Source organism: Acartia tonsa, chromosome 12 (assembly GCF_053477335.1).
Source record: "Acartia tonsa isolate MP-2025a chromosome 12, ASM5347733v1, whole genome shotgun sequence".
In the NCBI taxonomy this organism is placed as follows: Eukaryota; Metazoa; Arthropoda; class Copepoda; order Calanoida; family Acartiidae; genus Acartia; species Acartia tonsa.
The window spans coordinates 43,638,306-43,665,752 of NC_137271.1; the positions used below are offsets into that span (position 1 = coordinate 43,638,306).

The window sequence follows — 27,447 nt, forward strand, 5'->3', positions numbered from 1 at the left end:
TTTGGGGAGGGTACCACCTGGTCCACCCCGCCGCGCCCCAAGTTTTATTTTTTATTTTTCTTTTTAAATCTAAAATGAAAATTCAACTCCACCCCCCTCAAGTGCCCTAGAGGCCTTTAGGGGGCGTAGCCGCTAGTTATAAATAAGCTAAAAGTGTATAAAGCGAATCTGTTCTATAGTTATATTACTTTCTTTATTTCATTGAACAATGTATAGGATCTCATTTCCTATCTAAGCACACACAGAAAGATATCCTGCTACTTTAGGACTAGCAGCTACGCACCTAGAGGCCTCTAGGAGCACTTGAGGCAAGGGGAGTTAATAATTTTTTTTTTTTGGGGGGGGGGCTGACTCATTTTTATTTTTAGTTAAAAAATTAAATTTAAAATTTTTCTGGGAAGGGTTAATTTTTTTGGGAGGGTGGTGGTTCCCTCCCCCAAAATAGTTATAAACCATTCCTGGACCTATGAGAAGCTACCCTGTAAAGGAGAACCCAATCAGTTCAGTGGTTAGTGAGTTCCTTCGGTACAAACAGACAGACAAACAAACAAACATACATCCTGTTAATTTAATATTGGGATATGTATAAACACAGGTTATTTTTTTAACATTTTATTAATGGAAGACAATTGTTTCACTATTAAATAGATCATCAGTTCCAATTAAGATGTAAAAAATGAGTGTTATAGATCCTTTATATAGACTCTGGATAACCAAATGTAAAATTCTTAAATTGTAAACTACATTGTAACCACAAACCAGTTTAATTTGGCCTAAAAACTCTATGACCTCGTCTGCTTGATTCACCCAACACTTTCTATGTACTAGTTACTTCAAATTTAAAGTCGAAAAATTAGTACATCAATAATAAGCTAATAATTCAAGAATAAATTAGCAGAATTAATAAACTTAATGAATATAATATAATGGTTATTTATTATATTAAAATAAAGAAATCTATATTAAATTGTTTTGAAGCCATACTGAAAAAAGAAATAATTCTATAGTGTTTTTTTATTTTCCTTTGCGTGGACAATAATACTATTATAGATGGACATACACTAAGCTAAAAAGGTCTAAGCGAGTTTTGTAACTTTTGTAAAAAAAAAACATTTTTGGTTAGGGGCGAGTAAGAGGTTGACAGTTTAGGAAGTTTTTTTGGTATGATTTCTCTTAAGACCTGCCTTTTTACAATTTATTTGTATTTGTTTATGAATAAGACCAATGTTTACTTTACATACTTATCAAAAAAGAAATTTGATTTTTAAAATAAATAGGAACTGCTGTGCATGTCTTAATGTCGGTCCATTTGTCTCCTTCCATACGTTTGTTCTTTTCTTCCACAGACTCATATCGAACACAGTAATAGTGTCTGACTGATTATGACGTAACAAAAAAAATTAGCCAATGAGAGGCCACTATAAATTTTATCATTGGTCAATAACGGCCTCTCATTGGCTAATAGTGTCTGACTGATTATGACGTAACAAAAAAAAAAAGCCAATGAGAGGCCACTATAAATTTTACCATTGGTCAATAACGGCCTCTCATTGGCTAATTTTTTTTGTTACGTCATAATCAGTCAGACACTATTACTGTGTTCACTCATATCTTGGTAAAATAAAATGCGCAATTTTTTCCAGTATGGCTTATAAACCGATAAAATCCACTAAATGACTCGGTTATCAGAAATACTGAAAAATCATGTAATATCATCGTATTACAGACAATTTTCTACGAATACTTTATAAAACAAAATTATAAAATTAGTACCAGTTTGTTATCCCGGGCCTTAATTTTCATTTCAATATCCGCGGAAAACTGGTGATTTACAAAGTGTCCTAAAATGTGCCGTGTAACATCATAAAAATGAGGGATGAGAAGAGAAGTGGGAAAGGAAAGCAATTAATAAGAGATGGATCTATTGACGTCTCATGGCTCATTTTTTAGGACACTTCCGGAAATATATGTTGCTGTAAATAACTATTAAATATTTTTTTTTATCTCAGAAATATCAAAAGTGAACTATAATATTATTGACATATTTATGTGTTAAAAAATGAAGTTATTAAATGAAAATATATATAAAAAATGAATCGGTTAATTTGCTGTAATTTTTTGTTACTCTCTGTGGCTGCCACTGGTTTAGCTGGCTCCGCTGGTATATTGACAGAAAAACAGGTAGCGTAGCAACTTTATAATTTTATCTTTATTCGGCATGCAACAGATCTATAGTATAGTTGTATATACAGACAACTACCTCCCTTCCTTTTTCAAAGACCTCTTTCGCCTGCTTCTATATTATTTTCTGCTACTTGGCTGTGTTAATATAAGCGACTCCATTGGTTGATTTTTAATGACCCAATAGAAAGGTTGCATAAGGCGGTTGCGATGTGGAGATGCAGTTATTTAACCCTTTCTCCCTCTAGTGTTTTAGTCTAATGTAATGCTTCCAAATTTTGATTGATCGATTAATCATATACACAAATCTTCGGTTTCAGGACAAACGCAGGAGTGACAAACGTCGGAGTGGACAGACGAAGGAGTGTATAAAATATTAAGTTAACTAAGTATTTCTATACAGGTTAGGTTAGGTTAAGATATAAATATACAAATAAGCCCCCATCCCCCTAGGGGTTAGGCATTTCAAAAACTCATGAGATGGTTTAGAATAGGTTAGGTTAGGTTAAGTGTCCACTCCGACGTTTGTCACTCGAGCGTTTGTCCTAAGACCTAATGTTCTACCAAATATAACCCCAAAAAAATTGGAAATGATTCACATTATCCAAATAGGTTTTGCACCTAGTTGTAGTTCTACTCATTAGATTTATATATATTATTAGATGGGTATACCAACAGTTCTATAGTATACATATATGTATATACAGACAACTACCTCCCTTTCTTTTTTAATGACCCTTTTTGTCTGCTTCTAAATTATTTTCTGCTGTATGGCTGTGTTAATAAAAGCGACACCATTGGTTGATTTTCAATGACCAAATACAGCATGACCCTCAAAAAAGTATTTTTAAGCATCTGCAGCCCTTATTTCTCAATGAATTAAAAAAAAATGCATATGTCCTTGTTCTCCATAGTATTCCACATAAGTAGATATAAAAATATTTTTTTTACCTCCATTAACACCGGAGATTTTTAGAGCTAAAGTTTTGAAAAAGTGACTGAGGAAAAAGTAACTTTTAACATGAAACGACTTTTTTAGCAAAATTAAGGTAGAAATCCTTTTATTTTTGTTACTAGCAGAAACTTTATACAAAAATGAAATAAAAAATTTTGTTTTTGAGTAAAAAGCATTTTTTTACACATATTTTTTGAGTCTTTTTAGTTTAATGATATTTTGAAAAACTTACTTATTAGGCAAAATTTTTTAAGATTAAAAAACCAAATAAATCTTTATGAATATAGCAGGAAAATTGTTTTTGTTTCACAATCCTAACTTTAATAACAAAAAAGTTATGAAGAAAATAAAATTAAAACATAATGATTTTTTTGTCTAAAAAGCTTAATTAACCCCCTATTAAATGATTGAGATGTCAGAAAAGTAGGCAGAGCAACTGTCATAATTAATCCTTTTCTCAAATAAGGGTTAATAAATAACCTAAAATTTGCAAATTATCAATTCATTCAGTAGTATTTTTTGCCATTAAAAATTTATATTTTTTGGTGGAATAAAAAAGAAATATTGAGTTAACTTGTTTTTCTTTGTGTCTCATTATTCAGTTGCCAGAAAAACATAATATAACCATCCAAAAAATAAGAGAAACAAAAAAAATTCTTTTTCTCAGTCACTTTTTCAAAACTTTAGCTCTAAAAATCTCCGGTGTTAATGGAGGTAAAAAAAATATTTTTATATCTACTTATGTGGAATACTATGGAGAACAAGGACATATGCATTTTTTTTTAATTCATTGAGAAATAAGGGCTGCAGATGCTTAAAAATACTTTTTTGAGGGTCATGCTGTAGAAAGATTGCACAAGGTTGATGCGATGGGGAGATACAGTTATTTAACCCTTTCTCCCTCTAGTGTTTTACTCTAATGGTATACCTAACTTCTATGTGATTCGACCTAACGACAGTAATCATATTCAGTTGCAAGTTTCTTGAAATAGATAAATAGAGTCTAAAATTAATTTTCATAACATTAACATGAAATATTGCAATATTAATTTAAAGCATTATTAGAAATTTTCTTTCTCTATTTTTTCTAGTGGGTTGCTATGCTTTACCCCTCCCCCCCCCCCCCTAGATTTATTTTAAATTAGTTTATAAATAAGGAAGAACTTTTCATTAAATCATAAATCTAAATGTAACACTAATTTAAAAACAGCTTTTTTTAGTATTTTCTAGGTTTCTTGGGGAAAATCTGCACAGCCGTTTCTACATACACAAAGACAGACAAATACCCCGTTAGCTAAAGTGCATAAGGCTAGGTCGATATTTATCTTATTCATTGATGACCTTGTTTTCTCTTGTGTGTCAGGAAAAAAGGTATAATTAATATTTTCTCTTGTGTGTCAGGGAAAATGGTATAATTAATATTTTCTTCTCTGTATCAGGGATGAAGGAACACTCAAAAATGACAGGGCAAAATATTCCTTGTCTTATATGCTTTTATAAAATTTGTCCAAATTAGCAAAAGTAAAAAGACAAGGTTTAATAATAATTTCAAAAAATTGCGTTTTTGCCGGGTTTTGTAGCAATGTTCGCCCCAACAAATTATCCCAAAACCTTCACATATATAGCTTTTATATGGACAAAGCCCAAATTGTGTTAAAATTGTGTCAAAATTATCCATGTGACGTCATAAAAATGAGGGAGATGAGAGGAGAAGTGGGGAAGAAAACCGCAAAAAACGTAGCAGGGATGATTTTTGATACAATTTTGATACATTTTGGACTTTGTCTTAAAGATCCCTATTACATTATCCGTGATTAATAGTCCCTTTCGTGACAACGCCCATTAAGGGGACGTTTTGTCATATTTTCACTATATATTTGCTCCTATTTCTAGTCCCTCCTAGGTTCTCTAACCCTGCAGGGCCAATTGCCTAACCCTTCGGGGCAATCTCCTAACCTAACACAACCTAAAATAACTTAAGAGGTGTTGTCACAAAAGGGACTATACCCATTATTTTAGCTGTCCTTTGAGCAATCAACCTATTCTATAATTCCTGGCGTTTTTTTTTTGCCTGAAGGTAAACTCAGATAACTCAACTAAAATTCTCACCTTTTTGGCCGCCTCAAGGGGAAGTTTAAAAAATATTTACACAGATACAAGTTACAAAGTAACATTTTGTTATTGTCTATCCTTATACTAAAGTAACAGAATGTCTGTTTGTCTGTCTGTTTGTGTATACGGAAGGATCTCGCTAACCGCTGAACCGATCGAGTTCTCCTTAACAGAGTAGCTTCTCATTGGTTACGAGAAGGTTTATAACTATTTTGGGGGAGGGTACCAACACCCTCCCAAGATAAATCACAAAAAATCACGATTTTTTTATGCGCTGAGATATTTCAACGCAACATATGTATCGTAGAGACTTGAACCAAAAGACCAAACATTTAAAGTGCCACTAGAGGCCTCTAGGAATTTAGTCGCTAGTACTCTATATAGTCCATAAAACACAGGTCTCATTAATTTTATTTATCTAAGGGTCTTAATTAAAGGATAAAATGTCTAAAAGTTTTATATTGTCACATGCCTAACATTATAGCAGTTAGTATTTATTATACAACGATGGTAGCTTTTAATAGCATTTTTACTTGTGGTTATAATTATCCTTACTTCTTAATTATTTCCTTACAAATTATAAATGTAGGAGTATCCCATTAGAAAATGCATTTTTTGTACAGTCTACAAGAAAATACACTCTGCTAACCTATGCATTTTTTGTGTTTACATGGGGCGTATTCTGTGCTTTTTTGCTGTTATTACATCAGCTTATGACGTTTGTCATGCATTATGGCATATGGTCTAATAAGCGTTGATGAACCCTTATTTTTGAAATTAATAGTAAAAAGAGAGGGTCGTTTTTTTTCCCTAAGTCTACCTCTGCGGGGGGCGTAACCATGCAGTACTACCCATTACCTAATATAGCCTAACCTAACTTAAGAAACAGAGTATAGTGTCCAATAAAAGATGACGTCATACAATACAAATAACCAATGACAGTATACAATTTATCATTGTATAAGGGCCTATCATTGGTCATTTGTATTGTATGACGTCATCTTTTATTGGACACTATACGCTGTTTCCTAACTTCGCAACTCATGGATATAATTGTCGTAGTAACATGTAATTAAAGAATGACACGGAATTTTATGAAAAGAAAACAATGATAAAAAGATTAATAAATTAATCACATTTTGCTTGCTCATAATCGTTATTACCCAAGGGGATAACAGGATCGATTAAGCTCAATAGTGGCAAAGCGATTAGTTGTTTATGATTTACTAGAGGCTTCGCCCCTAGCCTCTAAGGGCTTTTTTTCTGAAGGTTCAGGGGAGAATTTTAAAATTTTCTTTACATTTTTTTTAGATATTTTCTGTATTTTTTAACATTTTATAACTCTTTATAACATTTTATAATCCTTTACAACATTTTATATCTCTTTATAACTTTTTATATTTGTTTATAATGATTTATATTATTTAAAACCTTTGAATTTTTCTTTTTTTTATTGTTTTTTTTTAAATTTCTTTGCCAAAAGCCTTTTTGGGGCTTTGCCCCTACAGGAGAAGAAAGGTTTCACAATCTTTTTGAATTTGATAAAACAAAGTTTAAAAGAAGAAAAGAGTTTAAAAAAAGATTTATAATTGAAATTGTTATTTTGGGGGGAAATTTTTATTTTTATGGGGGTTGGGGGTGTTTCACCCCCCAAGAAAATAGCTTAAAACCACCACAGGACCAATAGGTATATACCCTGAAGATTAGAATCCAATCGGTTCAGTGGTTACCGAACTTCGAGCTTCAGTCGGATGGACTGACAGATAGACATCATTCTACTTTGTATTATAGATTAAAATAGCAATCTAACATGTTTTCCTTCAAAGTGCCAAGCAATCATAGTAACCCTCTTACCGTATTTTTTAAAAATTGAAAATACAGGGGTTACTCTTTTGGCTAACCACTGCAAATAGGACTAACCCTACAGTGCTTACTTTTTCTCTACATAAGCTATGCTAAATCTAAAACATTAGAGTAAAACACTAGAGGGAGAAAGGGTTAAATAACTGGGTTAATCTCCCCATCGCAACCGTCTTGTGCAACCTTTCTATTGGGTCATTGAAAATCAACCAATGGTGTTGCTTACATTAACACAGCCAAGTAGCAGAAAATAATTTAGAAGAAGACGAGAGGTCTTTGAAAAATGAAGAGAGGTAGTTGTCTTTATATACATCTACACTATAGATCTGTTTCTAAAACTACTTTTACGCCCAATATTTCAAATCTATATCGAAATGGTGTGTGGGGGGGGGGGGGTTGTATTTGATAGGCTATTTGAGGGAAACCTCCTTGTATTTTAAATGATAATACAAAATAAACTTTTTATTTTTACTTATTATTCTTATAAATTTGTTATTTTGAGCGTTTTAGAACTAGGTTAAAGGCATGTTTGTCCTATAAAAGTCAAACTCAATTATAACACCTTTATAAAGACCAGAAAAACGCCCACATAAAAACTAAATTAAACAAGGAATATTAGGTTAGTACAAAATCACAGCATAGCTCTTTTGTAATTATATGTAGACTACCTAAAAATAATACAAGTCTTTTCTCTTTGGAGTTTGAGCAAACTCCACGCAAAAGGGCCAGGACCAAACGGGATTCTCTAGAAAGTCCAACATTTCTACAAATGCTCGACATGGGCCTAAAAGGTTATATAAGTAACACATTCACTGAAAAATTATTTAACATAAACCTTAAAAATAGAGTAAAACTTTATTACATAGTGACCGCACTTCTTAAAAAAGTGAGAGTTTGATTTTAAAGATATATATAACCATTAAGATATTTTGGTGAATGATGTTTTCCGCATAAAAAACTTTTTACATATTTGGCCAAAATGCATTTGGAGGGGCGAGGGGGGTTGATTCAACCCACCAATTTAATTTTTAGTTTTCTAATCCTTATATCATCAAAGTTTTGTTTTAACAAAATGAACCTCTCATGTTTTTGTTTTTTTGATTTTGAAAACAGATTTATAGTATAGATGTATATACAGACAACTACTTCCCTTCCTTTTTCAAAGACCTCTTTCGTCTGCTTCTAAATTATTTTCTACTACTTGGCTGTGTTAATATAAGCGACACCATTGGTTGATTTTCAATGACCCAATATAATGAATTTACAAGGCAGTTGCGATGGGGAGATATAGTTATTTAACCCTTTCTCCCTCTAGTGTTTTACTCTAATATTTTGAAAGTGAATAGACTGGATTTCTGTGGAAGTAATGGCACACCAAACAATGTTTTCTATATTTTCTATTCAAAGCAATATCTTTAAAATACAACAGAGTCATAGATCAATAATACTAGTTGATCGGAAATTGTATCTCATTTAAGCAACATTGAAATCCTTATATTAAAGTAACAGAATGTGTGTTTGTCTGTCTTTGTGTCTGTACCGAAGGATCTCGCTAACCGCTGAACCGATCAGGTTTTCCTTAATAGGGTAGCTTCTCAGAGGTCTTGGTAAGGTTTATAACTATTTTGGGGGAGGGTACCACCCCCCTAAAAAAATCAACCCCTCCCAAAAACTTTTTTAAAAAAATTTTCTTTATAAATATCTCCCCTCCTCAAGTGTCCCTGGAGGTTTCTAGGGGCGTAGCCGTTAGTAATATATAATTGATTGATTCCCTGCCCTTATTTTGAAAAAAAAACATATTTGTAAAACGAGAATCATCTTTAATTTTTTGCCAATTTTCTTTGTAGATAACACTTAAAGCATGCTATTTTATAGTATACCTATCGATTTGTGTAAATGATCCTTATTGGGTTGAGAATTGGTAGAGGCATAATATATTTTCTCGTATTCATTCGAATCCGGTGGATAGGAACCGGTTCTCATCCATACGAAAAAACTATGTCTAGCATCGTATTATATCCAGTTTTCTACGAATATAGAAATGTACAATCATAAGATTAAAACCAGTTTTTTTAGCCGGTGCCTCCGGCACCTCGGGGCTAAAATAACTAGTTTTAATCTTATAATTGTACATTCTATATCCGCGGAAAGCCGTTTATAATACGATACGAGAAATAACTATTCTCGTATCTCTTCAAAACCGACCAATATCCTCTCAGCTATTCTGAAAAATTATGTATAGCATCGAATTACAGAAAGTTTTTCACAAATATTGAAATAAAAATCATGAAATTAATACCGGTTTTATCATCTCGAGCCTTTGGCCCCTCCAGGCTAACACAACTGGTCTTATCTTTCATTTTCACTTTCGCGGAAAGCTGTCTATAATACTATGCTATCAATAACTATTCTCCAATTGTAATATTCCAATCTTTATGTTTTAAATTCAGTAGGTATCCGTTTGCGTCTTGTCTGTAGAATGTTAAAATTGCGGATGTTGATTTAATCTAGGATATCCAGCAGACATCAGCATTAGGATATATAAGTTGAAAGGAATTTTAATGTTAGGGGGAGATTTGAAAAGTGCATCAAATTTTAAGGATTTTTTTTATAAAATTCGTTTTTTGTATAATTCTTTATCTAAAAGCGGAAATATAATTTAAGTTAATTAATTTTGACATCTGTGATTGTTGGATTAAAAACTATCTGCGCTCTGATTGGAGAAGTTTCGTACATCATTCAACCAATTAGAGCGCAGGTAGTTTATAATCCACCTATCCTATTGGTCAAAATTAATTAACTTAAATTGTGTTTCCGCTTTTAGATAAAGAATTATAAAAAAACGAATTTATGAAAAAAATTCTTAAAATTTGATGCAGATTTCAAATATCCCCCTAACATTTAAATTCCTTCCAACTTATATATCCTAATCAGCATATTCAAAAGATTAAGGATAGCTGCGGCTGTCTTAAAAAGTGCAAATTTTAATAACTGCGGCTGCTGAACACTAATTAGTAAATTAATAAAAGAAAAGCTTCGCCGCTATAAAACAAGGATAACAACATACTTAAAAGCAAAGCTCTGAAACGATATAAAAATTAACATTATTACCTATAGAGTGTCATAACTAAACAATCAGAATATAAATAAATACAGGACACGGTTTAAGGACATAATTACATTTTTTGAGTCTTGGGTATTTAGATGCTTCGCTTATAACATCGTACTTTGTTGTCCTATGAATCAGTATTCCAAAAAATCATATCAAACGGATAATTGTATAACATAAAAATTTGTTAAAAAGGTTAAAAATCAACATGTTTAATATAGACTTACAGACATTCTTGTTACGATTATAGAGTTTCTACTCTTTTTAAATCATACCTACCCACTACAGGAATCACCATGCAGAGTTTGAAATCAATAGGACTATTCTAACATGCCTATTCGTCCCAGACGGATGGACGGACAAACCGACGGACTCTAATTATAGAAAAGCTTCGCTTAAAAAAAAAACAATTTTGGTGGTAGTATGAATTGGTCGGGATATGGCTAAATTATGTGGTCTACTTAAACTCAGGGATCTTAAGGGATACGACAATGAAAGATAAATTGATGTAAGTATCCAATTTTAAACCAAACAAATGAGAGAATATTTTTTGAGCTAATTTATTGTCCAATGTCCCTCCCCTACCTCCCTGGCGTAAACTCAAGTTCAAGTGGTATTGTGTACATTTGAGAATAAAACTATAGTGATGTCTATGTATAAATGTTTATGTCTGTCTGTCCGATTGTCTTACTCATTGTCTGTCTGGTTTTATATTTGGTTGTCTATATTGTTGTATGTCTGTCTGCCTGTTTGTCTGTCTGTCTATCTGGTTGTCTATATTGTCACTGTCTGTCTGTCTGTTTGTCTGTCAATCTATTATTTCTTTCTGCCAAAAGGCTGATTGTATGTCTGTCTGGTTTTCTAATTGCCTATTACAATCAAATCTATTATTTAAAATCTATCTCATATAAATAATCTCAACCAATTTATATATCTAGGGCTATTTGTCCAAGCATTCAGTCTATTTATTGTAACTTTTCAACTATGAATAAGCAATATGTTGTCTGCTTTTCTGTAGCTACTTTAAATTTAGCAAAGAAATATCCGTATTTCCTTATTTATTGGTGCTTTTTCGGTAAATAAGATAACTACGTTAGATAGTTATTAAAAATTTAACGAGAATATTATCGACCCTATTATATAAAGTAAAGGATGTTTCTTAGAAGATTAAGATTTCAATAACTAATGAACCGATTAAGTTCTACATTTTGGGAAAGCTTCACACAGGTCCTGGGATAGTTATATGCTATTTTATTTTTTAATTAACATAGATCGCGGGTTTGGTTTCAGGCTATTTTTTATAACTCTACCCTAACTCTTCAATTATAGAGCCCCAAGATGCTAGTGGCACAGTCACTAGTAAAAAATAATTTACTTAGCCTGATTGCAAAAGTCAAACTTTTGCTGCTCTACTTAAGGACATAATTGTCTTTGTTTTTTGATAGAACAAACAATAGGAAGACGTGCAAAATGGATTTAGCAAAACAATGGTCACATAGGAGAAAAATGGCAGAAAGTTGACCTTATCTTTTCGCTACTTTGAAATGTGCAAAAAAAAAATTTTAAATTAATAATCTAAACAATAAAGAAATTTGTAAAAAAATATTTTTAAAATACTACTCAAAATATTCCGCCTGCAACAAAATAATTTATTTATAATTTTGTTAAGACTTATAAATTAATTTTATAAATCTACATGTAAAGTTATGACATTCTATTAGTGTTAATGTTTGTTTGTCCTACCTTCTGAATTAAGAGCTTTGCTTTCATGGATGTTGTCATTCTTGCTACTTGTTAAAAACTATGACCGTATGTGAATCACATGTTATTTAATCTGTCCAGCGTCCATCATTTTTTAAAACCTTAGCTTTTCAATGATTAGGACTGATAAGTATGTTTGTGATGTTATGTTGATAGTATCATCCTTTCTCTTCAGAATGACATATCCACATATACAACTCTATTTAGGAAGAAATAGTATGATCGGGTAACTGTCACTTTAACCACTAGCAAAAATACAGCTGCCGTGTTTGTTTTTTGTCAATTTCATTTTTTTGCTGTATTTTTGGCAATATTTTTTATCCACTGTTAAAATTACACCTTTAGTGATGTCATTGTCATTTTCACACCCATGAAATTCAATGAGGCTGGTTTAATATATTTTTGTTTAAATTCATGCTTGTTTTTTACCCTTTTATCGCATATGGACCAGAAACGAAAAAAACCGCAGGGATAGGGCCCCTTATTAGATTGTTTTAAAGTAGCTTGAAATAAGGAGGGGGGGGGGGGGACGGGGTCAGGGGGTATGGTGTCTAAAAAGGTTAGAATTTTATGCATGTTAACATTCTTGTTATAAAAATATAAAATGTATACTGTATTTTATTATTATTTTTTCAAAATTAGAATTTGATTTGGTTGGTTGAGTAATAATAATTACAAACTTATTATTATGTTAACCTTAAGCGAATTATAACTTAACTTTTATTGTATGTATGTCTGTTCGACCGTCACTCTAAGCTTTTCTTTAACCCTATCATTTGCTTCGAGCGTCACATAAAATTTACAAAATATATTATGAGATTTCCAATATATTACTGCATAAAAGTTTGCTGCTGTGTTTTCATAAAAAAAAGTCGGTTTGTTGCCCCGCTTTCATATTATATTGTAGCTTATATAAGTACTAGAGGCTATCCTCTAGGGGCTTTGCACCAAGATGTAATTTAAAAAAAAATGTAAATGTGCCTGCTTCCATTTCGAAAAAAAAATAAAAAAAATTGAGGGGGATTTTTTTTTTTTTTTGGGGGGGGGGGTTTGGGGGTGTCCCACCCTTCCAGAAAATAGCTTAAATCTACCACAGGACCAGTAGGTATATTCCCTGAAGAGTAGAATACAATCAGTTTAGTGGTTACCGAGATCTTAAAGGACAGACGGACGGACAGACAGATAGACATCGTTCTACTTTGTATTATAGATGCCTATATATTAATGAATAAATCCACATTACACTAAAAAGCAAAAATAATTACTACAGGGATCTTAATGGATAAGACCATGTATACCTCCTATTATAAAAACAAAATTACCCCTACTGTAGATTCAAATTAATGGTAGACACTGATAGTTTGTTCAACCCTATCAAAATCTAATAAAAGCCTAAAATGTCCCCAAAGTTTTTGAGCAAACAAATGATAAAACGTGTTCATAAAACTTTAGGGACCATTATAGTTTACAGTTCCCCCTATTCCTGCATTCTTGTTGAGTGTTCATTAAGGTTTCAAGAACAATCCCTTCAAATTGTATGTGTAATATTTTTAAATAGAAATAGATTAGCTTTTTTGTACATAAAGATTTTGTGAATAAGAACAAATGATTTAGAATTATATCAAATCAAATATGTTCTTATTAAAGCTATAGCATTAGACATATTTTATCTTTATCTTTCTCTCCCTATTTATATACCTATTAAAATAGATCTCTCTTTTTCTCTACCTTTTTTTTCTCTCTCTTTTATTTTAACTTTCTCTGTATTAAAATTGCTTTTAATTTTAGATTGATTTTCTGAGAGAGAAGTTAAAAATTGAGTTGAAGAAACATGACAAGTTTTCCCAAGAGTTGGAGAACCTAAGCAGTTTAGAAGATTGTAGAAATAGCATAGATCCTGTGGATTGTATTAAGGGACAGGTAATTAGAAGGCAGAGAGACAGACGAAAAGACAAACAGACAGGCAGATAGGTAGCAGACAGAAAGATAGCAAACAGACAGACAGCAGACAGAAATATTTACATTTAGACAGACAGAAAGAAAGAAAAAAAAGTTATAAAAATATAGAAATTCGAATAGAAAGAAAGATGAAAGACAAACAGACATAAAGACAGACAGGAAAATAGTCAGAAAGAAAGACAGAAATGCAAAAGAAAGATGAAAGACACACAGACATAAAGACTGACAGGAAGGTAGTCAGAAAGAAAGACTTATATACAGACTGAAAGGCAGCCAGAGTAACGAATAGAAAGACAGACAGAAAGATAGACAGACAGAAATAAGACAGAAAGAAAGACAGAAAGACAGGCAGAAATAAGACAGAAAGACAGACAAAAAAAAGACAGAAAGACAGACAGAAAGAAAGATGAAAAACACACAGACATAAAGACAGACAGAAAGACAGACAGAAAGACAGACAGAAAGACAGACAGAAAGACAGACAGAAAGACAGACAGAAAGACAGACAGAAAGACAGACAGAAAGACAGAAAGAAAGATGGACTGAAAGACAGACAGAAAGACAGACATAAATAAGACAGATAAACAGACAGAAAGACAGATAGAAAGAAGTCATAAAAAGACAGAAATACAAAAGAAAGATGACAGACACACAGACATAAAGACAAACAGGAAGATAGTCAGAAAGAAAGACAGAAATAGAAAGAAAGATGAAAGACAAACAGACATAAAGACAGACAGGAAGATAGTCAGAAAGAAAGACTTACATACAGACAGAAAGATAGATAGTCAGAGATACAAAAACAAAGACAGACTGAAAGACAGACAGAAAGACAGACAGAAAGACAGACAGAAAGACAGACATAAATCAGACAGATAAACAGAAAGAAAGACAGACAGAAAGACAGACAGAAAGACAGACAGAAAGACAGACAGAAAGACAGACAGAAAGACAGACAGAAAGACAGACAGAAAGACAGACAGAAAGACAGACAGAAAGACAGACAGAAAGACAGACAGAAAGACAGACAGAAAGATAGACAGAAAGACAGACAGAAAGACAGACTGAAAGACAGACAGAACGACAGGCAGAAAAATAGACAGATAGACAGACAGAAAGATAGATAAAAGACAGACAGAAAGAAAGACTTGCATACTTACATACAGACAGAAAGACAGATAGTCAGAGATACAAACACAAAGACAGACTGAAAGGCAGCCACAGAAACGAATAGAAATATAGACAGAAGGACAGACATAAAGACAGACAAAAAAACAGACAAAAAGACAGACAGATAGACAGACAGATAGACAGACAGATAGACAGACAGATAGACAGACAGAAAGACAGACAGAAATAAGACAGATAGACAGACAGAAAGACAGACAGAAATAAGACAGATAGACAGACAGATAGACAGACAGATAGACAGACAGAAAGACAGACAGAAATAAGACATATAGACAGACAGAAAGACAGACAGAAAGACAGACAGAAATAAGACAGATAGACAGACAGAAAGACAGAAAGACAGACAGACATAAAGACAGACAGGAAGATAGTCAGAAAGAAAGACTTACAAACAGACAGAAAGATAGATAGTCAGAGATACAAACACAAAGACAGACTGAAACACAGACAGAAAGACAGACAGAAAGACGGACTGAAAGACAGACAGAAAGACAGAAAGACAGACTGAAAGACAGACAGAAAGACAGACAGAAAGACAGACTGAAAGACAGACAGAAAGACAGACAGATAGACAGACAGATAGACAGATAGACAGATAGACAGATAGACAGATAGACAGATAGACAGATAGACAGACAGACAATACATATTTTAGGAAAGCTATAAGAATTTAAAGGACAGTTTAAGTACAGCTACATATAATTCCAAGAATCTTTTATGACATGTTATATAGATAGAAAGATAGACACACTCAGAGATAGATAGATAGACACATAGATATACATATAGATTATACAATTTATGTATTTTTTTAAGGAAAGTTATCAGAATATAAAGGACAGTTTAAGTACAGCTATTACAAAGAATCTTCTTTATACTGGAGGAAGATATCAATTAAATGATGTACAATCAGATTCGGAATCTAGGCATTTAAGAGTCATATTTAAAAACAAGGATGACAACATCCATAAGTAGCGAAGCACAAAATTTCGTGGATGGGACTGACGGTCATTGTTGTTTTCTAAAAACGACGGGAAATTTAATTTTGATATCTTTAACTGAAAAAATTTTGAAAATCGATTAATAAACACCAAAGATATGGGGGGAAATGTAAAAAATATAAAAATAGCCAAAAACCTGCAAAAAGGCAGTCTGACCGTCATTGTTGATTTCTTCAATTGAGCAGAAATTTAATTTTGATATCTTTAACTGAAAAAATTTTGAAAATCGGTCCATAAACACCAAAGATATGGGGGAAAATTTTAAAAAAATATGAAAATAGCCAAAAACCTGCAAAAAGGCAGTCTGACCGTCATTGTTGTTTTCTTCAAACGAAGGGAAATTTAATTTTGATATCTTTAACTGAAAAAAGTTTGAAAATCGGACCATAAACACCAAAGATATGGGGGAAAATGTAAAAAATATAAAAATAGCCAAAAACCTGCAAAAAGGCAGTCTGACCGTCATTGTTGTTTTCTTCAAACGACGGAAAATTTAATTTTGATATATCTAACGGAAAAAATTTTGAAAATCGGACCATAAACACCAAAGATATGAGGAAAAATGTGGAAAATAAAAAAATAGCCTAAAACCTGCTAAAAAGCCGTCCGACCGCCATTGATGTTTTATAGTTAATTGTGCTCCTTAATGATGGGAATGTTGTCAAAAAATTTCAGCTTTCTATCTTTTATAGGAGCTGAGTAAATCCCATTTCCCCCATAGCGTTACGGACTGACGGACTGACGGACGGACAAAGTGAATTATAGAGTAGCTTCGCTACTAAAAATAACTGTTTTTCTTAAATTGCGTAAAATTAAGGACACCCATGGAAGTTTTAGAGGTGATACGTTTATAACACCTTGTTTTAATTTCTTAGAAATAATGTTTTAAAATTTATACAATAATGATATAAGAATTGCTACACACTATAATATATTTTTTTGTAACAGGAAATTGGAATCTTCATATTAAAAATTTCCTAAAAATATGATCTGATTTATTAGTAATTGGATTTGGAAGAGTTCAAAAAATACAAACAGAAGAAATGATATTGATAGACAGGAAATTAAAATTATTCAATATTTTTAGTTTTTTTTCAGTCGTTCTGTATGTTAGTCTGTCAGAAAGTATTTTGATTATCTGTTTTTATAATTCTATTTAACCTTCGGCAAAGAACATAAAGAATAGAATATAATCCAGGTAGAAGATTCTGCCTGGCTAGCCTAAAATAAACTTGGAACAATTGAAAGACCAAAAAGTCTTTCTGGCTTTCGGTAATATCGCATGATTTCAGAAATTATCCAGATATATTATTAAAATAAATGCCTTTTTAATTGTTTACTAAAAGCCAGAAAGACTGGCCTTCAAAAATCTTTCTTCAATACATAATGGATTAAAACTTTATATTATGTGCAAGACCATAAACAAAATTATATTAACGCGAATTTTGTAAATTAAATGTAATGATTTACAATATATTTTCTTTAAAAAAAAATATAATTTAATTTTTGTCCCAACTGGACAGATGTACAATTTAAGTTTAAGATATATTTTTAATGCACATGCGTAACTTTTCTTAAATTTTTTAAATAATATTTTAGGTTTTCAATTCTATACTTTATCTTCTTTGACCTTTGCCAATCTGGGTTCAAGGCTAAACCAAATAAGATAAGAAAATGGACACAAAATTTATCTACATCTTCTTTGATGATTAACAAAACTGTCACTCTTTTGTTGGAAAACTCGAGCTCAACCATAGACATGTTTTTCTTATATAGATCTGACATGGATCTTTATGCCATAAAGCATGTCCTTTTGCAAATGTTTAAAATTGTAAGTTTCTGTGTAGTAGAGTTGTTGCAAATATAGGTATTAAAAGAATAATTTTAATTGAACGCCCAGGCTAATGGAGAGACCGCCAGTTTACAAGATTTCAATCAGCTACAGCTGGCGCTAGAACAAACTAATCAAGCTGGGTAGGTAGACAGAAAGTTGGATAGATAGATTGGATATATTAATATAGACAGACACACAAACATTATTTTACAGATAGACATCCAATTGCTGCATAGAAAGACTGAACATAGATTTCTAATGGCTGGCTAAGAAATGTCAAATTTCAAAATGTCTTACACACAGACGTCCAGACAGGCTTTTTGGAGACCTTTGTTTTGGAGGTCCTTAGGGCCATCTACAAAAGACGAAAAAGCCTAAATGACGAGAAAGCCTAAAAAAATATTTGTTAGAAAAAGTAAATACTTTCAATTACAGGATGGATATCAAGACGAAAAAAGTCCTTCAAAAAATTAGCATAATACGTCATAAAAACAAAAGATTATCCGTGTTTTCTGTACCACTCCTCCTCTCCACATTTCTCATTTTTATGACGTCATTGAGGGACTTTTTTCGTCTTCGATGAATATTTGAAAATAAATAGTGAAGAAGAAACGTAAAAGACTAAAATTAATAATGTTTTAATTTTAGGGCAAATGAAACCCGGTTAGTTTTCGGCGGTAACTTAACGGAGGAGGAGTTTCAACGCCAGAAATTTTTACAGGAAAATAGAATAATAAAAAATAAATAATATTTTGTCAAAGTTTTTGTCTTTATTTCTCAACTTTCAATTAAAGTTTTATTTTCCAAGGGCGATTTCTCTTTGGAGGGTGAAGGTATCTACCCCTAAAATAGTTACAAACCTTCCCTGAATAGAACCTTTATTGTAAAAACCATAGGTCCAGCAGTAAGAAAAAGATAGACAAACAAACATACTGTTACTTTTATAAGAAGATTATTCTATATAAATATTTATAGGATTTTTTGGGGCCAATCAAGGATTCAATAATAACTCTAGCTAGAGAAATTGGTCTAGGTAACATTTTTTTTATTAACAGTGCAGCTTTTCTAAAACTAGAAATTATCTATCGTTTGTAATATATAGATTCTAAAGAATCTATTGAGTTCTACATTTCAGGGAAGCTTCTGGGGGTGGTTTTGAGCTATTTAATTTTAGATTCAAGTCTTTAGAAGGTATTAGGATATTTTTGCTCTTTCCCGCCTTTTTGGATATAAATCTCCTAAGTGCTAGGGATGCAGCCACTAGTTCTTTATTAAATTAGGTAAATTTGTTGAATCATAGGACGATTAGGCAAGATGCTATACGTTTTGCATCTCTATGATTATATCTCTAAAAGTTTGTACCTATTACATATCTAAATTTATTTTTAAATATTATTATCAAATTTTCATGTATTTTAAAAATGATAGCGCTGCAACTTAATAATAATAAATGTATGTCTGTCTATTAAAGCTTTACTTTTCATTTAATTGTTATATTTTATTGATTGGTAACTTATAGACATAATTGTCTTTCTCGTATTCATTCGAATCCGGTGGATAGGAACCGATTCTCATCCATACGAAAAAAACTATGTATAGCATCGTATTATATCCAGCTTTCTACGAATATAAAAATGTACAACCATAAGATTAAAACCAGTTTTTTAGCCCCTAGGTGCCGAAGTAGTAATCTTATAATTGCACATTCTATATCCGCGGAAAGCCGTTTATAATAAGATGCGAGAAATAACTATTCTTAAATTTTGTGTGGTCACTTTTTAAACAATACTGAAATAAATATTTGTCTGTCCTGTCTGTGTTTTTTCCTCAACGAAAAATATTCATTTTAACAGCAATGATAGCATCGAACATAAATAGGTAACCTGAAATGTTTTTGTTAAGCCAAATCTTGGAAAGTGCAACGAAAGTGAATATTCCAATTTCTAATGATATACATATTTTGTATGTCAATCAGTCTGTTCTTTGACTCTTAATCAAATCGAAAACATGATTTATTCACGGCTGCTAAATAAGATAGTTGTCTAAAATTATTCCTAATCAATATGCATCTTTTCATCAACTGCCTTTGTCCGTCCGTCTGGTTATCATATATTAATTATACAGAAATAGTTTTATTGTTGTTTTAAAAGTTGTCATCCTTGTTTCATATAATAAATTCAAAATAGTGTTTATTCATAAATAAGCATGACTTACATGTAATAATAGTCATGGTGCTTTCAAACAAAGTCCTAGTTGATCACTTTCACCACCCCCCATTCCTCTTATTTTTTAAATAAATTGAAAACAAGGTAGTATTTTTCTTCCCTTTTCCAACCCCTACGGGGCATATACCTTCGCTTGCGGTGCCATAGCCCTGCCAGTACCAAATATAACCTAACCTAATATGACCTAAAAAATAAAGTAACAAGCGTAAAACTACCCCCTAATTTAGATTTATTTTATAATAAAGGGGGGGGGGGGGGGGGTTGTACATTGCCCGCCTGTTTACTTTGTGGGAAAGCGCCATATTCATTTTATTGCATGTAAAAGGTATCATAAAGTGTAAATTTCCACGAAATTTTTCGTAAAAATATTTTGTGTAATGTTTATTGCAGGATATACCAACGTTGAGGTGCTTTTGTTTTTTAACAGAACAAAAAATTTTAAAATTGGCACGTTTAAAATGAACCTATTAAGTATATTCTGCTACGCTTTCTAAATCGTACCTATTTGTCATGCAAAGTTTTAAATCGATAGGACAATTCTAACATACGTAAATTAAAGATATGAGCTTTAAAATTGTGTTTTAGGGTGGGATCCTTTCGTTTGCCTATCTTGTAAAGCACGTATTCAAATGAAAATATGCTATTGTTTGTCATTCATAGAAATGCAGAAAAAATGTAGATAATGACAACAACAAACTGTAATACAGGACAGACAAAATTTAATTGTCGACAAAGTATAGTAAAAAACTCCAGAAATAAGGTTTTTTTCTTGGACATCTATAATACAAAGTAAAATGATGTCTGCCCGTCTTTCTCTTAAGATCTCGGTAACCACTGAACCGATCGGATTCTACTCTTCAGAGAACACACCCACTGGTCCTGTGGTGGTTTTAGGCTATTTTCTTTGGGGATGGAACACCCCTAACCCGCCCAAAAAAATCCCCCACCCACTATTTTTAAATAAATCAAAATTAGAATTAGATTAGAAACCAAGTTAGAATTGTACACATTCAAATTAAAGGAAAGGATTATTTTTCATCATTGCCCAGTCGCTGCATCCTTGGTTAATAACAGTATTTTATTTAATAGTTGAAATCTTCAGCTGAAGCAGAGCTACTATGCAATTTATTTATTTGTAATTTCAGTGACGTTACAACAGATCTATAGTATAGATGTATATACAGACAACTACCTCTCTTTCTTTTATAAATACCCCTCGTCTGCTTTTAAATTATTTTCTGCTACTTGGCTGTGTTATTATAAGCGACAGCATTGGTTGATTGTCAATGACCCAATAGAATGGTTACACAAGGTGGTTGCGATGGGGAGATACAGTTATTTAACCCTTTCTCCCTGTAGTGTTTTACTCTAGTAATAGCGTTACAAATCTGCCAGTTGTTGTGGTTGCCATATTTTTCGGTTACTTATCAAACCTATGTAGAATATACCTCGATATTATGACAGATTAAATATTTTCTTCAATTTAGGTTGCTATTTCCCCTGTCATTTATTGGTCCGTTTATCTAGTAGGAGGGGAGGGGATTGGGTATGGGGGGATAAGGGGAGATCGATATTTTAGCCAACTGCAAGGCTCACTTTATTAGAGAACATGAAAATCTCGTGTAAGATCAAAGTAATAATTTATATATTTTACTAATATAAAACTAAGGAGAACTCATTACCTAAGAAACACTTTCAAAGATTTTATTCATAAATTATATCATTCTACAAAATTTTAAATTTATTTATCCTTGTTTAAAATGGCAATTAATCACTGAAATTATTTTCTCAATATTTAACAAAATGTTTACTAAATGTAGGTGATTTTTTTGCAACTTATTATATTTTTGTTTTATCAGAAAACGTTTTGCATTGATTATCCTAGTAATAAAGTAACAGGATGTCTATCTGTCTATTTATTTGTATGGCTGTTTGTACCGTAGGATCTCTCTACCCGCTGAACCGATGTGGTTCTCCTTTACAGGCGAGCTTCTCATAGGTCTTGGGAAGATTTAAAACTGTTTGGTTATTGTACCACTACCCTCCCAAGAGAAATCTTAATCGCCCCTAGAAAAAATTAACTCACCCCTCCCCACCCCAAAAAAAATAACTTCTGATTTTTAAAACTAAATTTAAAAATTCATAAAGCAACATTGGGTATTATATAATGGGTATTTATTAAAATGCTGAGATACATGATAGAAAATGGCCTAAAACCAATCTAATATTTTATAAATCATATGGCCTAAAACTATCACGAGGGGAGCTTTAACTCTAGTTGTCGAGTTCGTAGTTAACACACAAAAAAACCTTACTATGGTAAATATTTAGTGATTTGACCCTAGAATCATTGATCCCTTGATCATTCCTATCTTCCTCGGAAACTAAGGAGCAATTGGTCCAGCTGTTTACGAGATCTAATGGGACAAACGTGCGCACTTACAAACATCCTACTACTGTATGGAGAAGAATATGATAGTTTTGCTGATTTTTTATAATTGTATTATTAAAGAAACACTGATATTTTTGCCATAAGGTTATGGGAAAATTTATGGATAAAAATTAAAAGTGTCATTGTCAACAACAAAGAAATTTGTATAAAAAAATTTCATTACATTTTTAAAAGCGAAGCTTTTCTATAATGATGGTCGGTCCGTCCGTACGTCCGAGACGGATAGCTTTTTCCGTTAATTTAGGCATGTTAGAATTGTCCTATCGATTTCAAACTTTGCATGATGATTCCTGTAGTAGTTAGGCACGATTTGGTAAGCAGAGCAACTCTATACAAGTTACCAGAATGTCCGTACGTCCATTTTTAACATATTGATTTTTAACTTTTTTAACAACAAATTTTGATTTGATAACTTTTCGGATTTTTGGAATAATGATTCCTGGGACATTGGACAACCATGTACAATGTTATAGGCGAAGCATATCTATAATCAAGTCCTAAAAATTATCCTGTATTTAGGCTGTTTTTGACTAAATTTACCAACAATTTTGTTTCCACTTTGGTTCATTAATAATTTGATTTTTCAGTTCTGACACTCTACAAGTGTTAATGTTCGTTAGTCCTACTGTTTAAGAGCTTTGTTTTTATGGATGTTGTCATCCTTGTTTTCAATTTAAATTAAAATTTGAATCATTATATTATTAGATTCTAACTAGTTGCAACGCCCGATTGGGGCTTCTAGGAGCATTATTGAAAGATGGGAGAGGGGGGAGGCCGGTAAATGTGGACCAATCATTACAATTTAATTTAGAAAAAGAATTTGAAAATATTTTTCGGGGGAGGGGAGGTATCTTAAAATATACCTATAAACCTTTCATTGACCAATAAGAAGCTTCACTGTAAGAAGAACCATGTCAGTCCAGTGGTAATTGAGATCTTAAAGTACACACACACATTCATTATATAAATCCAGTATGCCAATGAACAAGATATTTTAATTTGTTATCAGTAAAATCTCGAAAACGGTTAGACCGATAGGTCTTCATTTTTTGGAGTTTGTCTAATAGAGAATAAGAAAAATTCAGTGAAAAAAGTAGAACATTACGCTTTAAGAAAAACTATTAAAAAAAATATATTCTCAATTTCATTTGTTATCTTTTTTTGAACGATTTTCAGAAAGGATAATTTTGCTTATAATTAAACTATTTATACAATTATAATCAATGATTATTTTATATAAAAGGTAAACTAACAATAAAACTCCATAATGGTACAGACAGATGGACGTACAGACATGTCATAATTAATAGGTAGCTGCGCTGATAATAAAAAATGCCTGGTAGGAACGGAAGTGGTTCAAGGGCACGTTTTATGAACACTTGTCTTCTTGGGTTTCATACGGGGACAGGGTACCACAATATAAACAAATAGTGGGGCGTTGTATAAACCCCAAGTCCCCTCCTTTCTCAAATATAATTTAGGAGGGGTAAAAACCCGCAATCTTCGTTGTGATTTGACCCAAAATTTATTACATTTGTCCAAATTTCGTTTTTCCTACATGTACATGTTGTGCTGTACGAATTGATACTCCTTGTTAGCTGGGTATCTTTTATTTTTTATTTTTATTTTTAACAAGACAGCGGAAATAAGGTTAATAAACTATCACTAAACAACACACATCAAAATATTAATATTATACGATATAACCAGGGCTCGGCTGCCGTGCTTCAGCGGCCTGCAGGCCTCAGGGAAATCAACATGTTACTTTTTTAAAATCAGCTGGAAGTCTAAACCTGACCCAAATATGGCGATCCCTCTTTTCAAAAAAAATTTTCAAGCATTCAAACGGGTTTCAATTTTGGACTTAGTCGCAGTTGTCGCACGGCTGCCGAGTCCTGTATATAACGAGTACAATAATTATTTATAATAAAAGAATCTCAGATAAAAGAATTTAAAATGTGCTTGAAATTACAAAAAAATAATCAAACAAATTATATAGTTTTGTCAAAATAGATAAAGATATGAAATAGGCTTGTTTATATTTGCAAACCTTTTGTATAACTCAAAATGTCTGTCTGTCCGTTCTTCCGTCAGTCCGTAATGCTATGTAGAATAAAGCAAAAGTTGTTACTCTATAAGTCTCTTGTCTTTGGAAAATATTTTTAATTTTCAAATTTACTCAAAAGGTTTTAGTTTTTACAAAGCATCTTCTTATCAACTTATTATGTCCATATATATGACTTTTTGCGGAGTATTAAAAATGTTATTGCTTTTTACCACTATTTTTAAATGTTGTCATCCTTGTTTTTAATTTCAGCAAAGAGGACAGCTTATCAAACGATAGAGCCATATTTGTTGGACCAAGTAAAATACTTTTTTGATGTAAGTATTATTTATTTCTTCTATCTATCTATCTATCTATCTATCTATCTATCTATCTATCTATCTATCTAGCTATCTATCTATCTATCTATCTATCTATCTATCTATCTATCTATCTATCTATCTATCTATCTATCTATCTATCTATCTATCTATCTATCTATCTATCTATCTATCTATCTATCTATCTATCTATCTATCTATCTATCTATCTATCTATCTATCTATCTATCTATCTATCTATCTATCTATCTATCTATCTATCTATCTATCTATCTATCTATCTATCTATCTATCTATCTATCTATCTATCTATCTATCTATCTATCTATCTATCTATCTATATATTTATCTATCTATCTATCTATATATCTATCTATCTATCTATCTATCTATTTATCTATCTATCTATCTATCTATCTATCTATCTATCTATCTATCTATCTATCTATCTATCTATCTATCTATCTATCTATCTATCTATCTATCTATCTATCTATCTATCTATCTATCTATCTATCTATCTATCTATCTATCTATCTATCTATCTATCTATCTATCTATCTATCTATCTATCTATCTATCTACATATATATCTATCTATCTATCTATCTATCTATCTATATATCTATATATCTATCTATCTATCTATCTATCTATCTATCTATCTATCTATCTATCTATCTATCTATCTATCTATCTATCTATCTATCTATCTATCTATCTATCTATCTATCTATCTATCTATCTATCTATCTATCTATATATCTATCTATCTATCTATCTATCTATCTATCTATCTATCTATCTATCTATCTATCTATCTATCTATCTATCTATCTATCTATCTATCTATCTATCTATCTATCTATCTATCTATCTATCTATCTATCTATCTAGAAAGACAACCAGAGGAATGTGGCAGATATAGCTGAGTATGCTAGAATCATTTTCAACGGAGGTCTCAGTGTTTCATTGGTAAGCAACTTTGCTTTCACAAAATATGATTTTGATGTCCCTAGAGGCCTCTATGGGCGTGGCCGCTGATAGATAAAATAATAGAACCATGTAAGGTTGCGTGATTTTAATGATGTATTTTTTACATGTATGGCTGGATAAACGAGAGAAAAAAAAAATAATTGGGTATAGTCTCTTTCATGACAACGCCTCTTAAGGGGCCCGTCGTCGTATTTTCATAGTAGCTTTTGATAGGTTATTTTAGGTTAGGTTAGGTATATGTTCATTGGTCAGGGGATTCTCCGCAAAAATTCCAACTTTCGATCCTAAATCTTAGAATATAAAGTTGTTTACTGCAATACAATTTTTTGAAGCCTTTTATAGTGCCTATAAAAAATGACGTCATACTGGCCTACAATGGGTCAATTAAAATGTATACTGGCATGTCATTGGTAATCTAGTCTTTGTATTAAACCATCATTAGTCATTTGCATTGTATGACGTCATTTTTAAAAGGCACTATAAAGCCATTGATAATCTAGTCGGTGTATTAGCCCATCATTTAGTCATTTGTACTGAATGACGTCATTTTCTAAAGGCACTATAAAGAGCTTGCAATTGGGTCAGTTGAATTTGATTTGCCGATTGTGTACACAGTTTCCTCGGTGTTTCCTCATCCCATCTCATTATTTACTACTAGCTTTGAATGTATAAACGTTTTATACATTATACATTCAAATTTTAATTTTTCAAATCTTGATTTTTTTAAAGTTTGAAGCATTTTTAGCTAGTACTAAATCTTGAGGAATATCGAAGAAACTGTGTACACAATCGGCATCTCAAATTCAGCTAACCTGCAAATGTTTTTTTTTTCTTCAGGGTATCCGAGATTTGTTCCGCGTGATATATTACTTCAACATTTGGGTCGACGATCCGATAACATTCGATCTCTTCGACGCTCTCTTCAACTTTGGTTACAGAAATGATCTATCTGGTATTTAGTGACAAGCCCACGAGACAGCATTACCGACGAAACCTACCAACTCTTTCTATTTTAATATTCGTGGAAAATTGTCTGTAATACGTTACTACACATAATTCCGGCTGAAAACCGGGTCTAACCCAGCGGATATTATTCGGTTTTTGAAGCCATTCTGGAAAAGCAAGGAATAAATTTATCTAGGAGGGAGAAAGGTGGGGAGATAAAAAGAAAAAGTACCGGGTCATGTGATGGAAACGAAGTTGCGGGTTTGTCTTTTTTTTCATAGTACCTTTTTAATGGTTATTTAGGTTAGTTTAGGTTAAGTTAGGTTAAGTGATTGCCCCGCAGGGTTAGGCAATTGGCCCCGCAGGGTTAGAGCCCCCGGCAGGTGCTATAAATAAATCTGAAGATATGACGAAACCCGCTACTTCGTTTTCTTCACATGACCCAAAGTACCTGTATTGAATAGTTAGCCCCAACTCTAAA

The 27,447-nt window shown here is 32.1% G+C and overlaps 1 protein-coding gene across 1 annotated transcript; it reads left to right on the forward strand.

The window, feature by feature from the left end:
• The first annotated feature begins 1,974 nt into the window (after positions 1-1,974).
• Positions 1,975-27,447, forward strand: LOC145333523 (uncharacterized). Its single transcript, XM_080178681.1, has 10 exons — positions 1,975-2,181; positions 13,767-13,898; positions 15,945-16,054; positions 17,132-17,186; positions 18,027-18,103; positions 18,612-18,682; positions 18,937-18,996; positions 24,958-25,022; positions 25,923-26,000; positions 26,859-27,447. Exons 1-10 carry the CDS (start codon positions 2,092-2,094, stop codon positions 26,979-26,981), a joined length of 861 nt encoding a protein of 286 aa, XP_080034807.1. The 5' UTR covers positions 1,975-2,091; the 3' UTR covers positions 26,982-27,447.